This window comes from Chinchilla lanigera, unplaced genomic scaffold (genome assembly GCF_000276665.1).
Source record: "Chinchilla lanigera isolate Chin_1 unplaced genomic scaffold, ChiLan1.0 scaffold00017, whole genome shotgun sequence".
Lineage (NCBI taxonomy): Eukaryota > Metazoa > Chordata > Mammalia > Rodentia > Chinchillidae > Chinchilla > Chinchilla lanigera.
The window spans coordinates 2,210,132-2,232,815 of NW_004955418.1; the positions used below are offsets into that span (position 1 = coordinate 2,210,132).

The 22,684-nt window shown below is 42.9% G+C and overlaps 2 protein-coding genes across 4 annotated transcripts in view; one reads left to right on the forward strand and one right to left on the reverse strand.

The window, feature by feature from the left end:
• Window positions 1–11,797, forward strand: part of Cdc23 (cell division cycle 23) — a 26,992-nt gene extending 15,195 nt beyond the window's left edge. For all 3 annotated transcript variants that reach the window (XM_005382120.2, XM_005382121.2, XM_005382122.2), the window contains 7 exons: window positions 7,825–7,978; window positions 8,101–8,220; window positions 8,769–8,844; window positions 9,187–9,248; window positions 10,177–10,255; window positions 10,364–10,483; window positions 10,673–11,797. In XM_005382120.2, coding sequence (XP_005382177.1) covers window positions 7,825–7,978; window positions 8,101–8,220; window positions 8,769–8,844; window positions 9,187–9,248; window positions 10,177–10,255; window positions 10,364–10,483; window positions 10,673–10,843 — 782 coding nt within the window. In that variant the 3' untranslated portion in view covers window positions 10,844–11,797. The remainder of the gene's footprint in view (window positions 1–7,824; window positions 7,979–8,100; window positions 8,221–8,768; window positions 8,845–9,186; window positions 9,249–10,176; window positions 10,256–10,363; window positions 10,484–10,672) is intronic.
• A 469-nt stretch (window positions 11,798–12,266) lies between these two features.
• On the reverse strand, window positions 12,267–22,644 carry Kif20a (kinesin family member 20A). The gene is made up of 19 exons (XM_005382123.2): window positions 22,236–22,644; window positions 21,642–21,827; window positions 19,241–19,330; window positions 19,020–19,139; window positions 18,341–18,479; window positions 18,035–18,222; window positions 17,821–17,950; window positions 17,446–17,640; window positions 17,229–17,340; window positions 16,690–16,758; window positions 16,398–16,541; window positions 16,092–16,257; window positions 15,817–15,981; window positions 15,548–15,687; window positions 15,308–15,410; window positions 14,794–14,992; window positions 14,475–14,566; window positions 14,144–14,281; window positions 12,267–12,809 (listed from the first exon to the last, which is right to left on the reverse strand). The coding sequence occupies exons 2-19, from the start codon at window positions 21,804–21,806 to the stop codon at window positions 12,492–12,494; spliced, it is 2,673 nt and encodes an 890-aa protein (XP_005382180.1). The 5' UTR covers window positions 21,807–21,827; window positions 22,236–22,644; the 3' UTR covers window positions 12,267–12,491.
• Window positions 22,645–22,684: the final 40 nt, after the last annotated feature.

Sequence of the window (22,684 nt, forward strand, 5' to 3'; positions counted from 1 at the left end):
ACCGGAGAAAAACAAAAAAAAAAAAAAAAAAAAAAAAAAGTTCCTAAAAGTAAAAGGTTGGATCATAGTTGTGTTTGTTTTAAACTTTTATGTAACTGAAAAGTTTGTAAGAATTTCTAGTCCTTAAAAAGAGATGAAGGGGCCAGGGATATACTCAGTGGCACAGAGCCTGCCTGGCAAGCACAGAGTTGCGAGTTCAATTTCCGGTATCAAAACCAAAACCAAACAAACAAAAAAAGAGATGAGTCTTCCTATAACAGCTTTTCTTTTCTTTTTTTTCAGTCAGGTTTTCTTAGTCTCACCACTACTGACATTTTGACCGGGTAACTTTGCTTGTTGGAGGCTTTGTTGTGCATTGTAGGTATTTCTAGTAAACCTGGCCTCTACCCACTAAATGCCAATAACCCTGTCCCACAGTTGTGACAACTGAAAATGTTTCTAGATGCTGCAAATGCCTTCTGTGGATAAGAATCGCTGTTAGTTGAGAACCATGACCCTAGGTATTTGACCACACTGTGTGCCCTAATGATCCGTTGGCATAAACAAGTAAATGACCACTCTGGAGAAAGTATTCTTAGTTAGTTCTGATTGAAAGTCTGGGTTCCCTGAAAATGAAAGGGATACCTGTTTCTGGGTCTTTTGTCTGTTACATCAAGATTTGTTTTGAGGTGTGGTGGTACACCTGTATTTTCAGCACTCAAGGAAGCTGAGGCAGGAGGATTGTGAAGTTGGAGCCCAGCCCGGGCAATTTAGCAACTTATCAAGACCCTGTCTTAAAATAAAATATAAAAAAAGCTGGGGATATAGCTGAGTGCAGACCCCTTGTGTTCAATCTCCAGTACTGGGGGAGGGGCACTAGTTTATTTAGAAAATATTCCTTGAATGTCTTCTGTGTAACAAGTGCTGTGATTTGTATTGCTGTACTTAGCTGAATTGCCTATTGAGGAAGACTGGTAAGAAAACAACCCTAACTGATTATGCTGGCACACAGCTTCATCCCAGCTCTGCAGAGGCTGATGCAGGAGGTTGAGGGGTTGGAAATGGAGTTCAGTGGTAAAGCATTGAGAGGGAAAGTGGGGTGAGAGAGGAGAGGGAAACTCCAGTCCTGTAGGTCAAGTGTTACAGGTACAGTTTACACAGAATGCTAAGGAAATCGTAAGAAACATAGCCAATGTGCTCAGATTAGGGACCGCTTCTTGGAGGTGTTGCTTAAAGAATGGGCAGGAGCAAACAAGTACAATGGGTCAGGGAGGATAAAGATTGACTTGAGAAGAGTATCACAGTACAGAGGAGCAGACATTGTGGTCAAAATAGTCCATTGAACTTTGAAACACAGTGAGAGGTAGAAATGTCCAAACTGGGGTACCTGAGGAACCTTTTATGCCCTCCTAAACGTTTATGTTTTGAGTGCAAACAGTGGCACATTCTTGTAATCTCAGCACTGAGAGGCTGAGGCAAGATGATGTGAAGCCGGCTTAGGCTACTCAGTAAGACCCTGTCTCAAAAAAAAGTTTAGGTTTTCTTTCTGGTTCTGAGACTCAAACTCAGGACTTCATGCTTGCCCAGCAGGCGCTGTGCCACTGAGCTATGTCCTTGGCCCTAAGTTTCTTTCTTTTTTTTTTTTGAGACAGATTTTCATTTTAGAATGAGGGCTGGTGACAGTGTCCTGAGAGGAGGAGTAAAAGGGCAAGAGGCCAGCATGGAGGCTTTTGCTGTAATCCAGTATAGGGATGATGAGAGCCTAAACTGATATATTGGCAGGAGGAATGGAAAAGTAATTGGATTTTGGAGATAATTTAGGAAGTAGAATAAGTAGGAATTGGTGTTGAGTAACCAGATTGATAACAGTGCCTTTTATATGATGAAAGGAAATTGAGGTGGAGAAGGTAATATAGCCTGTTGACTTGAAGCCAATTAAAATCAGAGGAGACATCCAGATAAAGAATAATGAGCTGGGCCTGATGGCACACACCTGTAATCCCAGCACTTGGGAGACTGAGGCAGGAGATTTGGTGCAAGTTCCAGGCCAGCCTGGGCTAAATAGTGAGTTCATGGCTAGCCTGAACTACATAGTGAGACCCTGTCTTTTTTTAATCATTAGAGGCAAACTCGACTGTTTTTTATTCCCCCTTCAGTATATCCACAATGCCCAGCAAAATTTTGAGCATATAGTCAATAAATGTTTGTTGAATTGAGCCCTACTTTAAGGTTAGGAAGAGGTGACTTAGGTAAGACAAACAATATACTTCATCTCTTGTATTTTAGCCAGTTCACAAGAAGTGAAAAGAGACAGGAGGAAACTCAGGATTTACCTTTTTATTTGCTTTTTTTTGGTACCAGAAATAGAACTCAGGACCTTGCGCTTGCCCAGCCCTGAAACTGAGAATTTGAAAGATGTACCTTAGAGTAGAGTGATGGGAAGACTGTCCTACTTATTAGTTCTTGCTTCTGGTTTCTCTTGGTGTGAATTGCTTCCTTTTCTCCCTGTTGAGGAGTGCCAGACTTGCTGAGAGGCAGTATTATGTGGGCGTATTCAGCATAGTTAAGATTAAGACTTGAGGCAGACTGCACATTTGTTTATTTTGCAGTTCTGGGGGTTGAACTAGAAAAGTACAACCCCTGAGTTGTACCCTGAACCCGAACTGTACAAGTTTAAATATGGGTTCTCATACTAACTAGTTGTATGACCTTGGACAAGTTGCCTACTCACTCTGCTTTAGTTTCTTCATCTATAAAAGGAGAGGAATAATAGAACCTTCAAATAGGTGAAGATGGAATACATTAATATATATTAAAAACTTACAACAGTTTAAGTTGTTTGGCACATTCTCATTCTGTACTTATTTGTTTGTTTGTTTACTTATTTAGCTGTACTGGGGATTGAACCTAAGGCCTTTGTGTGGAGCTATAGCTCCAGCCTTTTTTTACATTTTATTTTGAGACAGGGTCTCACTAGGTTGGTAAATTGCCCAGGCTGGGCTGGAACTTGTGATCTTCCTTTCTCAGCCACCTCACTCAGTGCATTTTAGGTCTTCCATCTAGTTAAAAAATGTCCTCTATTTAATGTTTGCGTGCACTTGCCTGTTCTGGCTTCATTAATCTCTCTTTTTTCATCCTAACTCCTGCAGCAGCTGGGCTTACACCCTGCCACCACTGCCCTGTCTCTTCTGCTTTATTACAAGAGTTCACCTTCAGGCACACTGCCCAGTCTGCTTTCTCTTCTATCTCTGAGGCTGAGTCAGTAGCAGAGGCAGATACCCTTGTGTAGGACATAAAGCCCTCCATCCAGCTTTTTTCTAGATGAACATGAAATTGAGTTTGAATTTAATCAAGTAGAGGGTTCAGACAATTGATGTCATTGATTTCTCTTGAATTAAGCTAAAAAGCTGGATCTAGACACATTTAAGAATATATATATATACACAGAGAGAGAGAGAGAGAGTGTGTGTTTTATTGTTCTTTTACCAAAATGAAATTACTCCATAATTTTATTTTATTTTTTTCATTTGACAGTATCTCATGTTTTCTGCAAGTTAGTATATGTACGTCTTAATCTGTTTTTGCTAAGAGGGATTTTTTTTTGTTGTTTGTTTGTTTTTTGTTTTTTTTTCTGGTACCAGGAATTGAACTCACAACCGTGTGCTTGCCAGGCAGGCGCTGTGCAAATTCCCAGCCCTACCAGGAGGGATTTTTGTGAGGCTGGGTCTTACTCTTAGTCCAGGCTGGCCATGAAATCACTGAATAGCCTAGGCTTGTCTTGTTTTTGGTTGTTGTTTTTTTTTTTTTGGTACCGGGAATCGAACCCAGGACCTTTCGCTTGCCAGACAGGCACTTCCTAGGCTTGTCTTGAACTCGATCCTTCTGTTGAGTATTGGGATTATAGGCATGTGCTACTGTGCCTGACTCTCGGTCTATTTTTATCTGGCTTATTTATGTACATACAATTTATATATAAAGGAGGGTTTTTTTTAAAGTACAGGGGTTTTTGCTTGTTGTACTCTTCCGTGTGTGTGTGTGTGTGTGTGTGTGTGTGTGTGTGTGTGTGTATGTGTGTGTATGTATTTGGGGGGTACTGGGGATTGAACCCAGGGCCTTAACATCAAGTTATATCCCAAACCCTCCCTTTTTTTTTTAATCTTTACCCTTTAAAAATTGTTTTTGCTGGGTGTGGTGGTCCCAGCACTTGGGAGGCTGAGGCAGGAGAATCACCTAAAGTCCAAGGCCAGCCTGGACTGCATTGTAAGACCCTGTCTCAAAAAAAAACAACAAAAAAAATTTTTTTTTTTTAATCTTGAGACAGGGTCTCAGTAAATTGCTCAGGCTGGGCTCAAATTCTGCCTCAGCTTCTCAAAGTGTGGCAATCATAGACATACTACCACACTTGACTTTTTAAATGAAGAACAGTCCCTTAAAGCAGACATGGTGGTGCCTACCTGCAATCCCAGCACTCAGGAAGCTGAGGCAGGAGGATTGCTGTGAGTTCAAGACCAGCCTGAACTACATAGTGAGAGCTTGTCTCAAAAGCAAAACAAATTTCATTCATTCGTTTTGAGACAGGGTCTCACCATGTTGCCCAGGCTGCTCTTGGATTCCTAAGCCCAAGGACCCTCTTGTCACAGCCTCTTGAGCTGCTGGGACCATAGATGTGTGACACAACAGCAGTTTACTGATTGGCCTTCTGTTGCTACAGTTCCCTAGAATTTTATATAAATGTCTTCTATACTGTTTTTTGGTTCTTTTTCCTTTTTTTTGAGATAGGGACTCACTATATAGTTCAGGATGGCCTTGAACTTGCTTCTGTAGCCCAGGCTGGCCTCAAACAGTGAACCCCCTGCCTCAGCCTCCTGAGTGCTGAGATTACAGGCATGCAGCACCATGCCCAGCTTCTATATTGTTTTTTAATTGAGATGCACTATTTGTACAAATTTATGGGGTAGAGTACAATAATTCCATACTTGTATACAATGTGAGCTGGGCATGGTAATGCACTCCTGTAATCCCAGCCTTCTAGGAGACTGAGGCAGGAGGATCACAAGTTTGAGGCCATCCTGGGGAACTTAGTGACTTAGTAGGATCCTGTCAAAAAAAATAAAGAGACTGAGGATGTACCTTAGTGAGAAGGTCCTGGGTTCAATCCCCAGTACTGCCCTCCCCCAAATGTATACAGTGTATAATGACCAAATCAGATATCTATCTCCTTAAATATTTATCATATCTATGTATTGGGAACCTTTAGACTCCTCTAGTTATTTTGAAATATTACTGTAGACTATAGTTAACCTATTGTGTTACAGAGCACCAGAACCAATTCTTAATTCTTCCTATCATGAAGTTTCCGTTTTTGTCTTTTTTTGTTGTTTTTGAGACAAGGTATTGCTATGCTGCTCAGGCTGGCCTGGAACTTGCAGCAATCCTTGTACCTCAGCCTCCTGACTGCTACGATTATTGGTGTGTGCACCCACTCCTAGTCCGCCCCCCCCCCCTTTTTTTTGTCTTTTTGAGACAGGGTCTCCCTGTGCAGTTCAGACTGGCCATGAGCTCACTTTGTAGCCCAGGTCCCAGCCCTTTAAAAAAAAAAAAATTAATTTTGTTTTTTGAGATAGGGTCTTGTTATGTATTCCAGGCTGGCCTTGAATTCACTTTGTAGCCCAAGGTGACCTTGACTTGTCACCAATTCTCCTGCCTTAGCCTCCGTTGAGCTGGGATGGTGGGTGTGTACCACCATGCCTGATCTTTTTTTTTTTTAATTTTTGGGTTTTGAGTTGGGTCTCACTAAATTACCTAGGCTGGGCTTGAGCTTGTAATCCTACTGCTTTAGCCTCTGAGAGTTTGGAGATCATAGGCTGTGCTACCAGGCCCAGGTTCACCCTTTCCTCTGTAAGTCACTTGGGTTAACATTTCTTACGCCACAGAAGAATACACACACAAATACACATACATGCAAGGTATAGTAGACTTTACAAAAATAGAGTCAGATTACATACTTAACCCTGCATTTTAGTTTTCTCACTCAGCCAGAGTTTATGAAATAGCTTCAGTCCATTATTAAAAATAACCTTAGAGCCAGGGATATAGCTCAGTGGTATAGCACCTACCTGGCAAGCGTGAGATCCTGAATTCGATTCCTGGTACCAAAAAAAAAAAACAAAAAACCAAAAATCTTTATTGAAGTAAAATATACATACCATAGAGTTCACAGGCTTAAAGTTTACAATTCAGTGAGTTTTGTAAATTTAGAATTTTGGGGTTTTTTTTGAGATAGGGTCTCAATATGTATCCTAGGCTTTATTCAACCTCTAGATCTTCTTTGTTCAACTTTTGAGTGCTGGGATTACAGGCATAGGCCACCATGCCTGGCAGATTTGGTTTTGTAACTATCATCATAACCCTATTCCGAATATCCCATCACCTCCAAACATTCCTTGGGTGTATTTGCTTTCAGTTTCTTGCTCACCTTATAACCATTGCTCTGGCTTCTACCGCTTTGTTTTGCCTCTTCTAGGAATTTTGTATAAATGCAGTTTTGAAATACTTAGTTTTTGTTGTTGTCTGAGACAGAATCTCATTATGTAGATCAGATTGACCCTGAACTTACTCTGTAGCCAGGCTTGCCTCAGACTCATAGCCACTCTCCTGCCTCAGGCTCCCAGTCATCACACTCAACTCAGTTAGCATATTTTTGAAGCTCATCCCTGTTGTTGCATTTTTAGTAGTTCTTTTTATCCCTGAATAGTACTCCCTTGTTTGAATAGACTACTCTTTTCTTTTTTCCATTTAGTTTCACATTTTATTCTCACCTCTTTGGGTAGAGAAAGGAAGGACTCACCAGAGACATACAGAGTCACACTGCTGTGTTGTCTTCAGACAGCACTGGGATGGACTTTCTTATTGTCTTCATTGAGGATGTGGATTGGAGTCAGAAGAGGCCAACCACTGCTGCTGGGTGGCTGTACTACTTTTGTGTATCCATTTATTACTTCCTTTAAGACAGATAGCTTTTAATGCCAGGTCTGGTGATGCACATCCATAACCCCAGTGCTCGGGAGGCTGAGGTAAGAGAATCACTGCAAGTTCAAAGCCACCCTGGGGTACATAATGAGTTCACGCCAGCCTGAACTTCAGAGTGAGACCCTGTCTCAAAAAAACAAAAAACACCTAGGCGCATATCTGTAACCCCAGCACTTGGGAGGCTGAGGCAGGTGGGTCACTGTGAGTTCCAGGCCAGCTCGGGCCACATAGTGAGTTCAAGGACAGCCCAAACTACATAGGGAGATGCTGTCTCAAAAAACAAAAACAAAAGACAGATGGCTTTTAGACTGCCTAATAAAGTCTTCGATCGCATCTTAAAATATTTCACATATGCTTTTAAGGACAATAATAGAAATGCCTTCATTCTTGGGGGACAGCTGAGAGCTCTTCCTTTTTTTTGCTTTTTGGTGTACCTGCTTGGAAACCTTGAAAGAATGTGATTTAAAAACCACCAATCAAAAAAAAAAAAAAAAAAAAAAAAAACCCCACCAATCTAAAGCATACTGTAGAACTTTTCTTCCCTATTTCAAGAAAATATATGTAAATGTTGTACCCAGATGAGAAAAAATAAAGAAAAAGACATTGTGAAAAACCAGAATGCATGATAGAGTTAAAAATATAGGGAATGATAATATTAGCATCTGAGGGCATATAGTTTGGCTTTACTGCCCGGATTTTAGGGGGAATGGGTTAGGATTTTATGCCTACTTGGTAGAATGGTGTCTAATTTACTGAGTTTTATATTTTACCTTTTTAGTTCATTTTTTTTGTTTGTTTCCTTTTTTTTGTCCTTAGGCAATTATTATAGTTTACGTTCTCAGCATGAGAAAGCAGCCTTATATTTCCAGAGAGCCCTGAAGTTGAATCCTCGGTATCTGGGGGCCTGGACACTGATGGGGCATGAGTATATGGAAATGAAGAACACCTCTGCTGCCATCCAAGCTTATCGGTGAGCGTGCGGCTGGATGGTGGGGTGGGACACACTGCTGTGATGTCGGGAGCATCTGTTGAGCCTGCAAGGGGCTATTCTTGATCCTGCCCTGTTACCAGTCTGTCTTTTCCATTTCCTAGACATGCCATAGAAGTCAACAAGCGGGACTACAGAGCTTGGTACGGCCTCGGGCAGACCTATGAAATCCTTAAGATGCCATTTTACTGCCTTTATTATTACAGACGGGCCCACCAGCTCCGGTAAGTCCATCACTTGGTAATATGCATGGTGTGGGAGGGGTGATATCACTTCTTTCTTTTTTTAGTTTTTTGGTTCTGGGTATGAAACCTGGAGCCTCCTGGCTTCTTTCTCTTTTGTTAGCTACTGTAAATTGCCATGAGTGGTTTTTGACTCTTAGAGACCTGAGCTGAAACTTGCTAAGTGGTATCTGGTTACTTTCATTTAGTGTCTTACTCTAGGGAGTTAATACTATACTTAAGAACACCTATAGTTATAAGTAATCTGAGTGTATGAAGCATTAGCTACTCTTTCAGTCTCTGTATAGATTTGAAGTGGCAGTGAAAGTGGTGGAGCTAGTTCCTCCATGGAAGGCTTCAGATAAATGAGCCGGGTGTGGTGGTGGACTCTTGTACAGGGAGATCAAGGCTGAGGCAGGAAGATCACTGCAAGTTCGAGGCCAGCCTGAACTGCATAGTGAGACCCTGTCTCAAGAAAACAAAAGAAAAAACAAACCACGAAACCTCAGATCATTTCTTTGCGGTGACAATCTGTTCCTCTTCTTTCTCAGGCCCAATGATTCTCGTATGCTGGTTGCTTTGGGAGAATGTTATGAGAAACTCAATCAACTAGTGGAAGCCAAAAAGGTACCTAAGATTGGGGTCTGGAGAATTTCCATGGAAATCTGTTTGGGTGAAGGTTGGGCTATATGTGTTCTAACTTTTTCTCTGTTCTGATCTATACGTATAGGAAGGTCTGAATAGTTATAGGTTCATAGGCTAAAAACAAAGGTGGGTTGAGATCACTGGTGGAAACATCACTATGTAGTGTAGGCTTACCAGAACTGGCCAGAACGGAACAAAACAAAACAAAAAACCTTGAGTTCTGCAAGTCTGAATTTCTAGGAGGCTTGCAAGACTTTATCCTTTATGCAATTCCTGTGGTTCATGGAACAGTGGTCAAATGACCAATGTATTTTTTTCCAACAGTGTTATTGGAGAGCTTATGCTGTGGGAGATGTGGAGAAAATGGCTCTGGTGAAGCTGGCAAAGTGAGTGAGAGGAAGGGAATGCTATTGATGTTTCTCTTGGCTTCTCCAAGCTGGAGGGTCCTGTTCTACAATCACCCATCCTTCTACTGTCATACATGGTTGTGGAGATACGGAAAGATGCACGAATGCTGGTCTGAGAATTTAGCCATCTTAACTCTAGAGAATGCCACTAATCTTTTAAGTGGGACTAGCTTTCCTTAGGGATCAAGAATTGAGAAAAAGAAATGAATGGGCAAGGGATGTATCACAGTGGTAGGGTACTTGCCCGGCATTTCAAGGTGCTATGTTTGATCCCTAGCACCACCATAAAAAAGAAAAAAGAAAGAAAAAGAAAAAATACAGCACTATGTTACTCTGCACTGAGTTGCAATCCCAGCCTTTCATATTTTATTTTGAAATAGGTCTTGCTCAGTTCAAAGGCAGGTTGCCTCAGCCTCCTGAGTAGTTAGGATTACATGTATGGGCCTCCTGGCAAGAAAATAAATTTTTCTGTTAGAGCAGTCTAGGAAAACTACTTTAGGTACTGATCTCCTTCAATAAGAGTCAAAAAGTTAGTAAATAAAAACAGTTCAGAAATGGTGGGCAAGAAGTTCTTGAATGCAATTTCATTCCTGCCAGTTCTTTTCTGAATTTATTTGTTTCTTTGTTGGTTGGTTGATTGTTTAATTGATTGAGACAAGGTCTTGCTGTGTAGTTCAGGCTGATAGACAGTCATCCTGCCACTGAGCTACACTCCTATTCTAAACTCTGCAGCAGCAACTGTAACATCTGGTGGGTACTAATACTCTTTTAAGTCCCATTGTATCATTTACGTCAAAATTTGTACTTGTCTATTTTCAGTTCTTTTAGACTTAATGTGGTTGTACTTTTTCACCACTTAACTTGCTTTGAAGTTTGATTTGTATTTAATGCCCAATTTCTTTTGTAGGCTTCATGAGCAATTGACTGAATCAGAACAGGCTGCCCAGTGTTACATCAAATATATCCAGGATATCTATTCCTGTGGGGTATGAGGCTTGGTCTTGTTCTTATTGGTCTTATTTTTATGGAGACCTTATTTTTTTTTTGGCAGTCTTACTCTTACCATCTCAGTCATTCCTGTTTTCCTTATTTAGGAAATAGTGGAACACTTGGAGGAAAGCACAGCTTTTCGCTATCTGGCCCAGTACTATTTTAAGTGCAAGCTGTGGGATGAAGCTTCAACTTGTGCCCAAAAGTGTTGTGCATTCAATGATGTAAGTATCACTTCTTTAATAAAGGGCTTGGATTTTAGGCTAGAATATATGTTGTTGTCCATCTTGTGTAGGGGGAAGGTAGATAAGAATGTCAGTGGGAAGCGTGTTTTGACCTGTGGATCAGTACCTTAACCTGTGTTTGAGAATTGCCTTGTACATATTTTGAAACAGTTGCCTGACTTGTTTCAGACCCGAGAAGAAGGAAAAGCCTTGCTGCGGCAAATCCTGCAGCTGCGGAACCAAGGCGAGACTCCTACAGCTGAAATGCCTGCTCCCTTTTTCCTCCCTGCCTCACTGTCTGCTAACAACACTCCCACACGCAGAGTGTCTCCACTCAACTTGTCTTCTGTCACTCCATAGCAGCCTACTTTCAAGACAGCACATTGCTGCACCCATGTTAGGCCATACCTCCATATAAAGAACAGCACATCTGTTGCCCCAAGGACCACAGCGCTTCTCATTTCTACAGATGGAAACAGCTCCTTGGGGAGGTTGTGACCTTCAGAGGCAGACAGAATAATACTGGCAGGCGTACACACTGTTCTGTGTTTTGCCAGTTAGAAGCACCTCTATCTCCCTTCTGTTCAGAGTGTGACTACAGATCTTGCCCCTCCCCTCAACATCCCTTTTACAGCACTTTAGCACCGACGATGCTGCGGGAACAAGGTTTTAATGCTGCTGGGAGTGGGGCAGGAAAGGGAGAGGCCTGCCACTACCCTCTTGGCACTAAGGGCCCTGAAGCCCTAGAAAGGGGTTAGGGCACTAGCCAGAATTAACTTGCATTTGCTGAGCATGACCCCTATTCTGATGTCAGAGATTAGATTTAAATGGAGTGGAGTTAATTTCTTATTCCACAAGACATTCTTCAAAAGTTTTGAAAAAGTCTCCTAAAAGCTTTCAAATCTAAAGTAATGGGTTGAATAAAAAAAAGAGTAGAAAGAAACCCAGTGTGTGAACTGTTGTTGACCTTTTCTGAGGGCAAAGATAGCTTTAGTGTTAGTAATACTCCTACCAAAGCAAAGCTAGGAGCAGGATTACAGATAGTGTCATGTGTATTTGAAAATAACTTCTTTGTGTGGTACTGGGGATTAAACCCAGGTTCTTCACACTGAGCTGCATCTCCAGGCCTTTAAAAAACAATTTTTTTTTACATTTTGAGACAGGATCTCTTCCTTAGTCACCAGATTGCCCAGGTTGGGCACGAACTTGCAATTCTCCTGCTTCAGCTTCCCACAGTGCTGGGATCGGAAGTGTGCACTGCCACCATGTCTAGCCGTGCTAGTCTGTTTTAATAAACACTTGATGTAAGAAGTTTTTCCTGCTTCTGTCTCCAAAAGAATGTTTTTTTTTTTTCAGCCTTAAATTCTAGAGAAGGAAAAAAAGAATCATTCTTGTGGTGCTCTTAGGGGCTTCAGGCCTTTGCATGCATGATCAGTAGCAGATAATGCTTTGGCTGAGCCTGCTGTAGTGTAATAAATTTGTAAATTAGATGCTATGGATCATTCTGAGCTCAGGATTTAGCCTCTTGGCCTCAGAACATTTTTATTACCTATTCACCTCATAATGTATGACAGTTCATGTTATATTAAGAAAAACGTAGGTTATCAATACCACTCGAATTCATTGTTACTGAACCTTCTTAGGCTGGGCAGACACTCATTTCTGTTTCCACTGCCATTTTGTAAAGGTTCCCACGGGCCAGAATGGTGTTTTGAGTCTCAGTTTTTCTGCCTTTTTTATGATTTGTTTTAACAATTTTTTTAAAATTTAGAATTCAAATAAATGTGAACAATAATATTTTTATTTAATATAACTTGTGTGCATAGATATGAGTGAAAAAATACGAGATTATAAAAGTGATTATAATACAAAGGGGGAAAAATAACTAGTATGTGAGTATTTTGTTCTGGATAAAGTTCTAGGTATATGATAAAGCTTAAGAGATTTAGTTATTAAGCTAAGCAGCCGATCCACCTCAGGGCAATGACTGGACTGTCCTTGGCCACAGTTAGTATTTTTTGCTAAAAGGCCCTGATTTGAGTAAAGGAGACCGCCGTGAGCGCAGGATTCGGGTATAAGGGCTGCAGTCTGTTGAGCTTTGACAGGTGGGTGTTCGAGGAAGTAAGTTTCGAAGGAATGGTTTCTTCCCGGGGGGTTGCTGGTTTGGTTGCTGGTTTTCCTGGTTGGTACCCAGGCGTTTTTTGGCAGAAGATTGGCTTTGGAGCTTCAGCACTATATGGTACTGCTCAGCGATGCATGCCGCCTTCTTCCGAAGGTCCAGTTTCACTAGCATCATGTTATTTTGCAGCTCAGCTAGGGTCTGGTCCTAAGGAACATCAGTAAGGTTAGAAAAAACACATTTCTGTCTAGTCCATTAGAGAAACAGGGCAAATTAGTATGTCCCGTCCTCTTCAAAGATCAGCCCTGTGATTAGAGCTCTTAACTGAATAGAGGGTATGTTTCCTTGGAGACGCAAACGTGAGCAGTACTAAATAAGACAGTTTCTAGTGCACCAGGTAGTATGAGGTTGAGTAAGTTAATTTAGCTTCCAGGACCCTTAGTCCCCACAGTTATCAGTGCTGTGACTGGTGATTTACATTTTCCTTCCTTCCTCATTAACTTATTTATTATTGCAGGAGTGGGGATCAAATCCAGGGGCAGTCTAATACTGAGCTACATCCCCAGCCTTTTTTATTTTGAGGGTTCTTGCTAAGTTTTCCAGGCTTGCTTTGAACTTGTGATCATCTTGCCTCAGCTTCCAAAATATATCTTTTTCTTTTAATATTTTAGTGTCTCTGGAATCAGTATCCATGTTAATGAGAAAAGTCTTAGCTTAGGCTTAGCATGGAGGCAGTCATTGTTTTGATCCCCAGCACTGCAAAAAGTAATAGGAAAAAGAAAAGAAGGCTGGGTGTGGTAGTGCATGTATGTTGCCTCAGCACTCTTGAGAGGCAGAGACAGCAGGCTCACAAGATTGAGCCTAGCCGGTCAGACCCTATCTCAGTATTTTAAGAATATACATTATCAATTATATTCTCAAATGTATATTCTCAATTTTGAGAATATAATGAGAAAGGAGGCCAGGGTTACAGCTCAGTGGCACAGCAGCTGCCTGGCAAGCACAAGGTTCTGAGTTGGATTCCCAGTACCAAAAATAAAAAAGGATGGAGAGTAGCTCAGGGTTCAGTCCCTAGTAACTCAAAAAAAGGGGAGGAATGCCATAGCTTGTTCGTATTTTTTTGTCTTTTTGAGACAGAATCTCGCTATGCAGTTGTAGGCCAGGCTGGTCTCAAACTTGGAACGATCCTCCTGCTTCAGCTTCCCTAGTGCTGGGATTACAGGCATGTGCCACCACACCCAGCTAATATTTTTTTCTTAATAGTAAATGTCAGTGTCAACTTAGATGAACTACAATAGTGTCTATCTCTCAACTATTTTAACAGAGCAAATGCCTACAAATTACTTAGTACAGTACCTAGTACTTAATAAATCCTTAATATGTTATTTTATTTTATAAAGTTATGTTGTTTTATAAGGATGAAAAACTGCCCCCAGTAGAAGTTCAGCCTAAACTCTTTACCTTCTGCTCCTCATTTGCCTTCTTTTATATATAATAGAGTGGTCTAGTAGGAGAGGAGGGGTTATTCAGGATGCCCTCACCTGTTTGATTAAGATGTCATCACAAGTAGTCAGAGCCTGACGAAGTTTTCCTGCCCCAGTGCTATGGCAACAGGCCCTTTCTGCTGATTGGAGAGACTCGCCGAGTTTCTGAAGCTCTGCCTGAAGCAGCCTTATATTCTGAAAAAGGAATGGGAATCAGATCTGGTCAGGATCAAGCAGGGTAATGATTGGGAGGGGTTGGGGAGCCTTGTGGAGAAGCACAGTAAAACTACAACAGCTAGTCAGCTGAATAAATGGCCATTCCAGTGATAAAGAGCTTTGGATAATAAAAAGTGCTGTAGGCAAGAACTTCTATAACAAAGTCAATTACCTTCTGGCCCTCTTCTAACTTCTTGTCCACATCAGTGGTGAAGGGCTTGGCTGAGGGTGGTGGTTCCAGCATTTTCTGATACTTCTGTAGCTCTGAGGGAAGGAAACAGATGAGTTTTCTAGCTTTGGACTTACCTATTGCGTTAACAGTAGTTTATAGCAAATATATAATGTAAGGCCATGTACACTGTAGAATAAAAAGTTAGGGGGTGTTGGTAGGAGGAGTAGAGGGAAGTACACTGAGCTTGGATGGGAAGGCCCAGGTGTGAATGATGCTCCTCCCTGAACCACTGTCACACTCCTGCCTTCTCAGTCCTCACCTTCGGTGGTGGAGGTTAGCTCTGCTTTGCACTGCTCCAGTTTATCTTTAACGTCCTGGAGCTGCTGAGTGGAGGCAGAAGTTGCCAACCTTTGTGACCGCCGTAGAGACATTTCTGACGCCGAGTGTTGATGGGGCACGGACTGCTGTCTGGCTTCCTGCAAGAGAGCTTCTAGCTCTTCTATCTTTTCATCCCGCTCCTAAGAGGAAGCAGAGGACACGATTCTGTCCAGGGTCAGAGAAATACTGCAGAAACAGACGACTGAAACAAATGAACTGAACTCTTTCTGACAAACCTAGAAACCCTGTTGGTTAGCACTTATAGTTTCCTAGCCAACTAAACCCTTAATTCACCAAGCAGAGATTGAACACCTAAAAGGGACAGACACAGTGAGTTATAAACTCCGCTCTTGCTCGCCTTTATAAGATCTGTTCATCTCAGGTAATCCACTGATGGAAATCTGAGCAGCTAGTTCACCTCAGGTAATCCACTGATGGAAATCAGGGCAACTCACCTGAATCTCTTCTTGGTAAAAGCTTATCAGTGACTCCCTGAGGATCTTTAGTTTTTCTTCATACATTTCCTCTAGTAGTTCCTTTTGGGTGTCCAAATGTTCACTTTCACAAAGAGGGGAAAGAAAATGATTACGAGGCATGAACTTCAGGGACAGATCTTGAGACACAACTCCATCCCAGCCCCTACTTCCACCCTCTGTTCTAAGGTGACAGGAAGAAAGGGGTTTCTCTGCCAGTACCTGCACCACTGCTCCCGTTGTTGCATCTGCTCCACCATCTCATTGCAAATTTCATCCCGGAGTCGTATCTCCAGCTGCAGCTTTTCCTGTCGTTCTTTCAAAAGCAGTGTTTTCATGGCTTCCACCACCTGTAGGAGCTCCTAGGAGGAACACATGATTGAGTCAGGTTAGAAGATGCCCATGCCCCGAAAAGGCCAAGGCTATTTGGAAGGCAGCATGGAAAATGTGTAGCCACTGAGCTATCACCCAAAGCTTTCTTGTAGTCTCACCTCCTTGGTATACAGGGAAATGTCAGCTTCATTTTCAGTTTGGTCTTCCAGGCCTGGATCTGCCTTACTCCCTTTCTGTACACCAGGGGATGCCTGAAGATTGTGTTCCTTGATGAATGAATGCAGGGATGGGAATCCCAGCTGCACAGGTGGGGCATGCACAAGCTAGAGGGATGAAAAAATCTTAACTGACTCCTTGAATAGTCTGTAACAGCTTTCTAGGGCAGAGTTACCAGCCCAAAGTAGGCACAACCATTCCAACTACAGCTTCTCACCTGGCTGGCAATGGCTGAGAACTTGGCCACGTGAAGAGTTTCATCGTAGGTCGATGCACAGGGATTCACGTTGACAATCATGCAGGAGCGGCCTCGGCCTGTGAAGAAGCCTTGGAATACTCGAGTCAACTTGCTGTCTCGGAAGGGAACCAGGTTCTGCTTTGCTCTGGCACAGAATCAGAGATAATCTGTGAGCACAGCTGTAGCCCTTGGGTATCCCAGCACCATCTCCAGAGGTAACCAGGAAGATATAGCAAATTGCAGAGCCCCAGGCCATCCCAACCCACAGCTTACAGGGAAGCTCACCGGCTCTGCTGGTTTTGGCGCAGGGCAGCAATACATCGGCCCAGGGTGTGCAGGGAAGTGTTAATGTTTCCTGCTTCCTTCAGGCGTTCGCCACTCTTTTGATCTTTGCAGCGCTCTGAGCCAGCCAGATCACAGAGTGACAGCCTACAATGATGTATAGGATCTGACATAAGGACCTCCTCATACAAGCTTTTAGCCCACCTTAGAGTTCTGGAGAGAGTCTCTTCAACACAAGAACAGTTCCCCTGAGGGCCTCCCCTCTGCTCCTAGATTTCTACATAGAAAAACTTACTCGCTGATCTTGGGGACTATGTCCCCTTCCCCCTGAAGGTGCAGGATCCGGATTGAGAAGATGCTGTGGCTAAAAGTCAAGAAAAAGGAAAAGTCATTGCATACCTCCAAGCCCAACAACATCTGAAGGACTAATGTTTCTTTTTTGTTATTATTTTTTTTGTCTTTTCAATCAGATTTTATTGGTACATTTTAGATATACATAATGATCACATTCATCATAGGGAATACCTGTGCATGATAAAACTTGATTCTTTTTTTCTCTCATTCCCCTCCACTCCCCATTTACAAAACCTTTGTTTCCATTTTTCCTTTTCTCTCACTCTTTTTTTACTTTTCCCTTCCTTCTTTTCCCTCTACCCTCTCCCTTTTTACTCTCCCCATTTGAACATTTTCTTCCCATTTCACAATACCCATTTACATTCTGGTCCTTATTTACACTTTCTCATACCAGAGAAACAGTGCATTATTTATACATGTGTGTTTGATTAAGGACTAATGGTTCTTAAGCATAATGAAGCGTTCACCCTCACAACTTACCTGCGGCTAGAGTTCTGGTTCAGGTGGGTGCTGGCAAAGCTCTGGTTCTTACGACCCACTTTCAGCAGTTTCCAAGCTTCCTCAGCATCTTGAACATGAATCCAGTTGAGATCTGGGACCAGAAGAGAAAGCATAAGATGGTAATACCAGACTCCCTTCCCAGTCACTCTGGAGGTTCTCTGCAGGATTCCTGCCTTCCTCTTTCACGTTCACATACCTTTCACATAGGGATTGCCATTTTGATCCTCACACAGACGTAGAGTCTGTCTCTTCCGCTGCTGGCTAGGCAGTTCTAACAGGTCATAGAGAAGTTCATTGTAGATCTCAAAGAAGGAGATCCAGATGGAGAAGCGCATGTCTGCTGGGACACTTATTGGGGCAGTGTCTGGCTGTGCCCATTGGTGACTCGTTTCTGAGGAAAAAGCCAAAGTACACATCATCAACCCCAGGGCAGTCCATCTTGCTGTTGGTCTGCAGGCACCTTGGAGGGTGGACCTCAGGTTGCAACCTCTGGTCCACACCCCTTGCAGCTGTTCAGAGCAAGGAGTAGGTTTCAACTGTTACTTGGCATGGAGCCCAGTCCTGTACATACCATCCAGCTGGCTACTGCTGGTAAACTGTGTGGTGGAAGAGAACCCAGCAATGCCACTGTCAAAGCTGGTGCTAGTACCCATCCGACTTTCAATGTAGACACTCTTCTTTAAGGAGGTAGACAGCTCCTCCTGTGGGGTCACAGGGAGAAAGTAAGCACAAACTTCCTTAGATCTGTATTCCCTACCCCCGCCCTCATGGATTCCAATACATACCTCTTGGAGGGTTCCATTTAGCAGGGACATCTTCTTCATTTCCTCCTGCCGAATCTGCTTGCTGTCTAGCCAGATCACCTCAGTGGAGAGCACGGGCTTCAGATCAGCTGTTGGGTGAAGCTGGCCTCGGATGCTATTAAAGATCAGAGCCAGGGAACGGGGCAGGATCCCTCCATCCTTGGTGGTACCTGGAGGGACATGAGAGATGGACAGCTAAGGAGAGTGTATTTCTCCCTTAACTCAGAGCATCAAAAGGTAAAGATGATTACAGGCCAATCAGCAATCTCATGAAGCCTTACTACTCACCTTGAATTGTATGGGTTTTCCCTGAGTTGGTGACTCCGTATGTATAGATGAGCCAGTTCTGCCCTTTGAGCACATCCTTTACCATCTCTTTCACAGTCAGGTTGAAGAAGGATGTCTGTCCCACTTCTGGCCCAAAGATCTAGAAATAGACCCAGTTTCTCTGAGCCCCATATTTCACCTCTCACTTGCCTCCTGTGCAGAGCCAGCATATATACCCCTGGTGCTCAATGCCATGCAAGCAGCTACCTCTTTCCTTGCTTCCAGCTGTTCCTAAAACTGAGGGCCCAGTCACTCTGCTAGTTCATCTTTCATCAGTATCAACGCATATGTAAGAAGTGCTATGCGTTAAGCCTGATGCTACACACACAAGGGGGCAATATTATGATCAAAAGCCCAGGCTTTGGGGATGGATCTACCACTGATTAACCCAATGGCTTCTGCAATATTCACTGAGTCTCAGTATCCTGGACAGGAAGATAGGAATAATAGTGATAATAACAACAGAATGATTGGGAATTAATACACATAAGTACTGTCCACTAGTATATAAGGAACCTCCAAATTATAGATGTATATATATAAAGAAATTCCTTCCAGTCAATACAAGTCTTCTCTCTAAAGAGGAGATAAATTTGTTCCTACGTGTTGGTCCCTCGTTCACAGACAAGTTCCTCCATACCTGAGAAAAAGTGAACTTGTGGGTGGCTTGGCCAATGCCCCGCTCATTACTCTTCAGGGCAAAGGAGTCCTTGGGTGCTTGTAGGACAAGAGTCTCCATATTCTCAATAAAGACACAACCCTGGAAGAGGAAAAATACAGTAATCACAGAAGGGAACATTCCTAGGGAGTCTCTTCTGTACTTTCTCATTCTCCTTAAATCCTCCCTCCTCAGACAGTCACCTGATCCTCATGTCGTTCCAGTTCTGAAGGTAGTAAGGGCCTGACCCTCAGGTACACTTTCACCTTCTCCGTACTGTTCTCACAAGGAATCTATGGCAGAATTTCAGCAAAGAAGCACAGATTAATCTCACAGAAGTTACCTCTGAGCAAATGGGCAAATAGCACAATCCCTAAGGAATCATTCAGACATTATTCCATTCCACCTCTAATATCTCTGTGCAGCTACTCTTTGGTTCTTTGAACACATTATATAGCCCAGGCTGGCCTTGAACTTGAAGTGATCTTCCTGCCTCAGTCTCCCAAATGCTGAGATTACAGGTATGTGTCAGCACAGTGATTCCATAATCATTCTAACCCACAGAAATTTAACTCCTTTGTTACTCTTCCCTGTCTCATCAGTATTCTGTAAACTGGCTTGTCACATTGATTATCTGATTGACTTGTATGAAAAGGCATCTGTGACATTTAAGCACAATAGTTAAGCAGCCTGGAGACAGACACACCTGAATGAGTCCTAAGTCATCATTTAATAACCGAGATTTTTTTGTTTGTTTTGGTTTTTTTGAGATAGGGTCTTGCTATGTAATTCAAACTGGCCTTGAACTTGTGGTAATCCTTCTGCCTCAGCCTCCCAAGTGCTGGGTTTAGAGGTGTGTGCCAGTACTAAAGTTTAACTGTGAGATCTTGAATATCTACTCCCATTTTCTCTTTGCTTCAGTTTCTTCATCTGTAGACTGATACTAGCATTATCATCCATCTCATTCATTCAACAGCTATTTAGAGAATGCCTACTATGGCCCAGGAACTTTACTTCAATTGGATTTATGTTCAAGATGCTGAGGAATGCCGGGCATGGTGGTGCACACCTGTAATTCCAGCACTGGGGAGGCTGAGGCAGGAGGATCATTGTGAGTTCGAGACCAGCCTGGGCTACAGAGTGAGCTCAAGGCCAGCCTGAACTGCTCAGTGAGACCTTGTCTCAAAAAGACAAAAAAAAAAAAAAGCTGAGGAAGCTCAGGAACTCCTGAAAGTGGGTTGTAAGAACCAGGCTCATAATGAAGGACATTATCAAGGATTCTGCTCTCATGGAAATTTATAAATTCCTAAGAGAAATCCTTATGTATTTATTCTTAGGTGTTTTTTCTTTCTTTCTTTCTTTCTTTTTTTTTTTTTTTTTTTGGTCTTTTAAAGACAGGGTCTCACTATGTGGTTCAAGTTGGCTTTGAGCTCACTGTGTAGCCCAGGCTGGCCTCAGACTGGCAACAATCCTCTTGCCTCAGCCCTCCTCAGCTCTCCCAAGTGCTAGGATTACAGGCAGCCCTCCCAAGTGCTGGGATTGCAGGTGTATACCACCACGCCCAGTGATTTTTTTTGTTTTTTTGAAGCAGGGTCTCACTACACAGTTCAGGCTGGCCTTGAACTTGAAATCTTCCTGCCTCAGCCTCCTGAGGGCTGAGATTATAGGCCACCACACCCAACTAAAACTCTTATAAATATCTTAGAGAAACTGTGAAAGAGGAAAAAAATGTGACAATGTATGTTAATGTTTAGCATATAGTCAAATACAGGGCCACTTCTTCCCTCAGAGGACACTGAGTTGTCATAAGTGGAAAGATATTGTTGACATCTAGTGGGTAAAGGTCAGAAGCGGTGCTAAATACTCCCCTGTCCCCCTCTAGTACATACTAGGAATCGAACCCATAGCCTTCACTTTGGCTACATCCATAATCCTTTTTTCAAATTTCCTAATTTTGAAACAACCTAATTCATATTAGGAAATTTGAAAATTTCCTAATTTTGACACTAAATTGCCCTGGGTGGGCTAAAATTTGCAATCTTCCTGCCTCCCTGGGTGCTAGGATTATAGGAATGCACAACCACACCCAGTCTGTGCTAATCTTAGAATGCACAGGCCATGTTCCTACAACAACGAATTTGGCCCCAAATGTCAATAATACTGTAGCTGACAAACCAGAGCCTCACAGAAAGAAAGGAAGCTTCCATTATTAAAACCCGAATGTTCATTACACATGATTGTACGCTGTGCAAATTACTGCTTTTATGTGTGGAGCTGGGGTTTGAACTCAGGGCATCACATATGTTAAGCACATGTTCCACCACTGAACTACATCCTCCAGCTCTGTACAAACTATTTAACATAATTGAGCTTCACAGTGGAGAGATACAGTCATCCTTCTCTCAGAGATTAACTGAGAGCTGTACATGAAATTTTCATTATTTCATTAATGCAAACAATATTCTTATGGGTACACAAGTCTACGTTTTGTACTTGTCATGCCTTTAATTTTGAATTGATCTCCAGGATTACTGGTCTTTAATTTCATACCCTGCATGGAGAACTATCACTTTCTGCCCTCAAGCCACTCCCCAAGTCCTTTACCTGTTGCTTGTCTTCCAGGGAGGTGGAGATGTCGGAGGAGTCTGACAGCAGCTCTTTGTGCATCACAGACCGCAAATCTGCAGCTGTGGATTCAAACATGGGCGAGACGAGGACATCCTCATCAGAGAGCAAGCCCACAGGTGGAGAAAGGATCCCTTGAGACATGACAGCTGCGGCGTCTTACGTCTATAAGGAGACAAGAGTAGGTAGGGAGAAAGACACCAATGGACAAAATGAGCTGGAAATTATAGGTAAGAAACAGTGCCCTTGGCCTAGGATACCCGGGCCCCTGTCTAAATTGCATCACCGTTCCTTCCGATTATGGGCAAAGAGGAGGATGGAAAGGAATCCAGTCTAAGGCCAATTGCTGAAGGCGAAAAGGAGCCAAGAGAAATCTGGCTTCAAACACAGAATGTAACGCTCCAGGTAGGGTGCCTCGCCCACAGTGTTGTATGGAGCTGGTGTCAGGATCCCTCTCTCACCCCAATGCTCACTGACAACACAGCTATGAAGAAAGCTCCGTTTCTCAAAGTCTCATTCCGCGCGAGCAAAAGCTGGTTACCTGGGTTCAGCCCAGTCCAGCCTCACACTCACCCAAGGACAAGACACGCGCAGATTCTCTGGTACCAGCTTACACCCGCGGGAAGGACTTGGACCTTCGCTGCGGGAAAGCACAACTCCGCCCACGAGGTGAAGCTTTGTTCCTGATACCATGTTTTAAATTACGCGCTGAGTTCCTTCGGCCAATCAGAGAGCGAACTCTTCAGTTACCAATCAGTGTAAGGAAAGGGGGCTGGGAAACTGGAAGACCGTTTGCTTCAGCTTGCCCTTTGACCTCTAACGTGTGTCCGCGATACCTAATGTCGCGAGTTTAGATTGTTTTGCTCGGGATTCTTCCCACCTCTTTTCCTTGAACCCTAGACATTTATTTACTAAAAAGCCTAAAGGAAATACTGAGGCTCTAGCTGCCATCCCCTGTTCTTCGTTGCAGCACTCCTTCCCAGGAGCGCAGAGGATAACTAGTTTAAGTTGCTTGGTTCCTC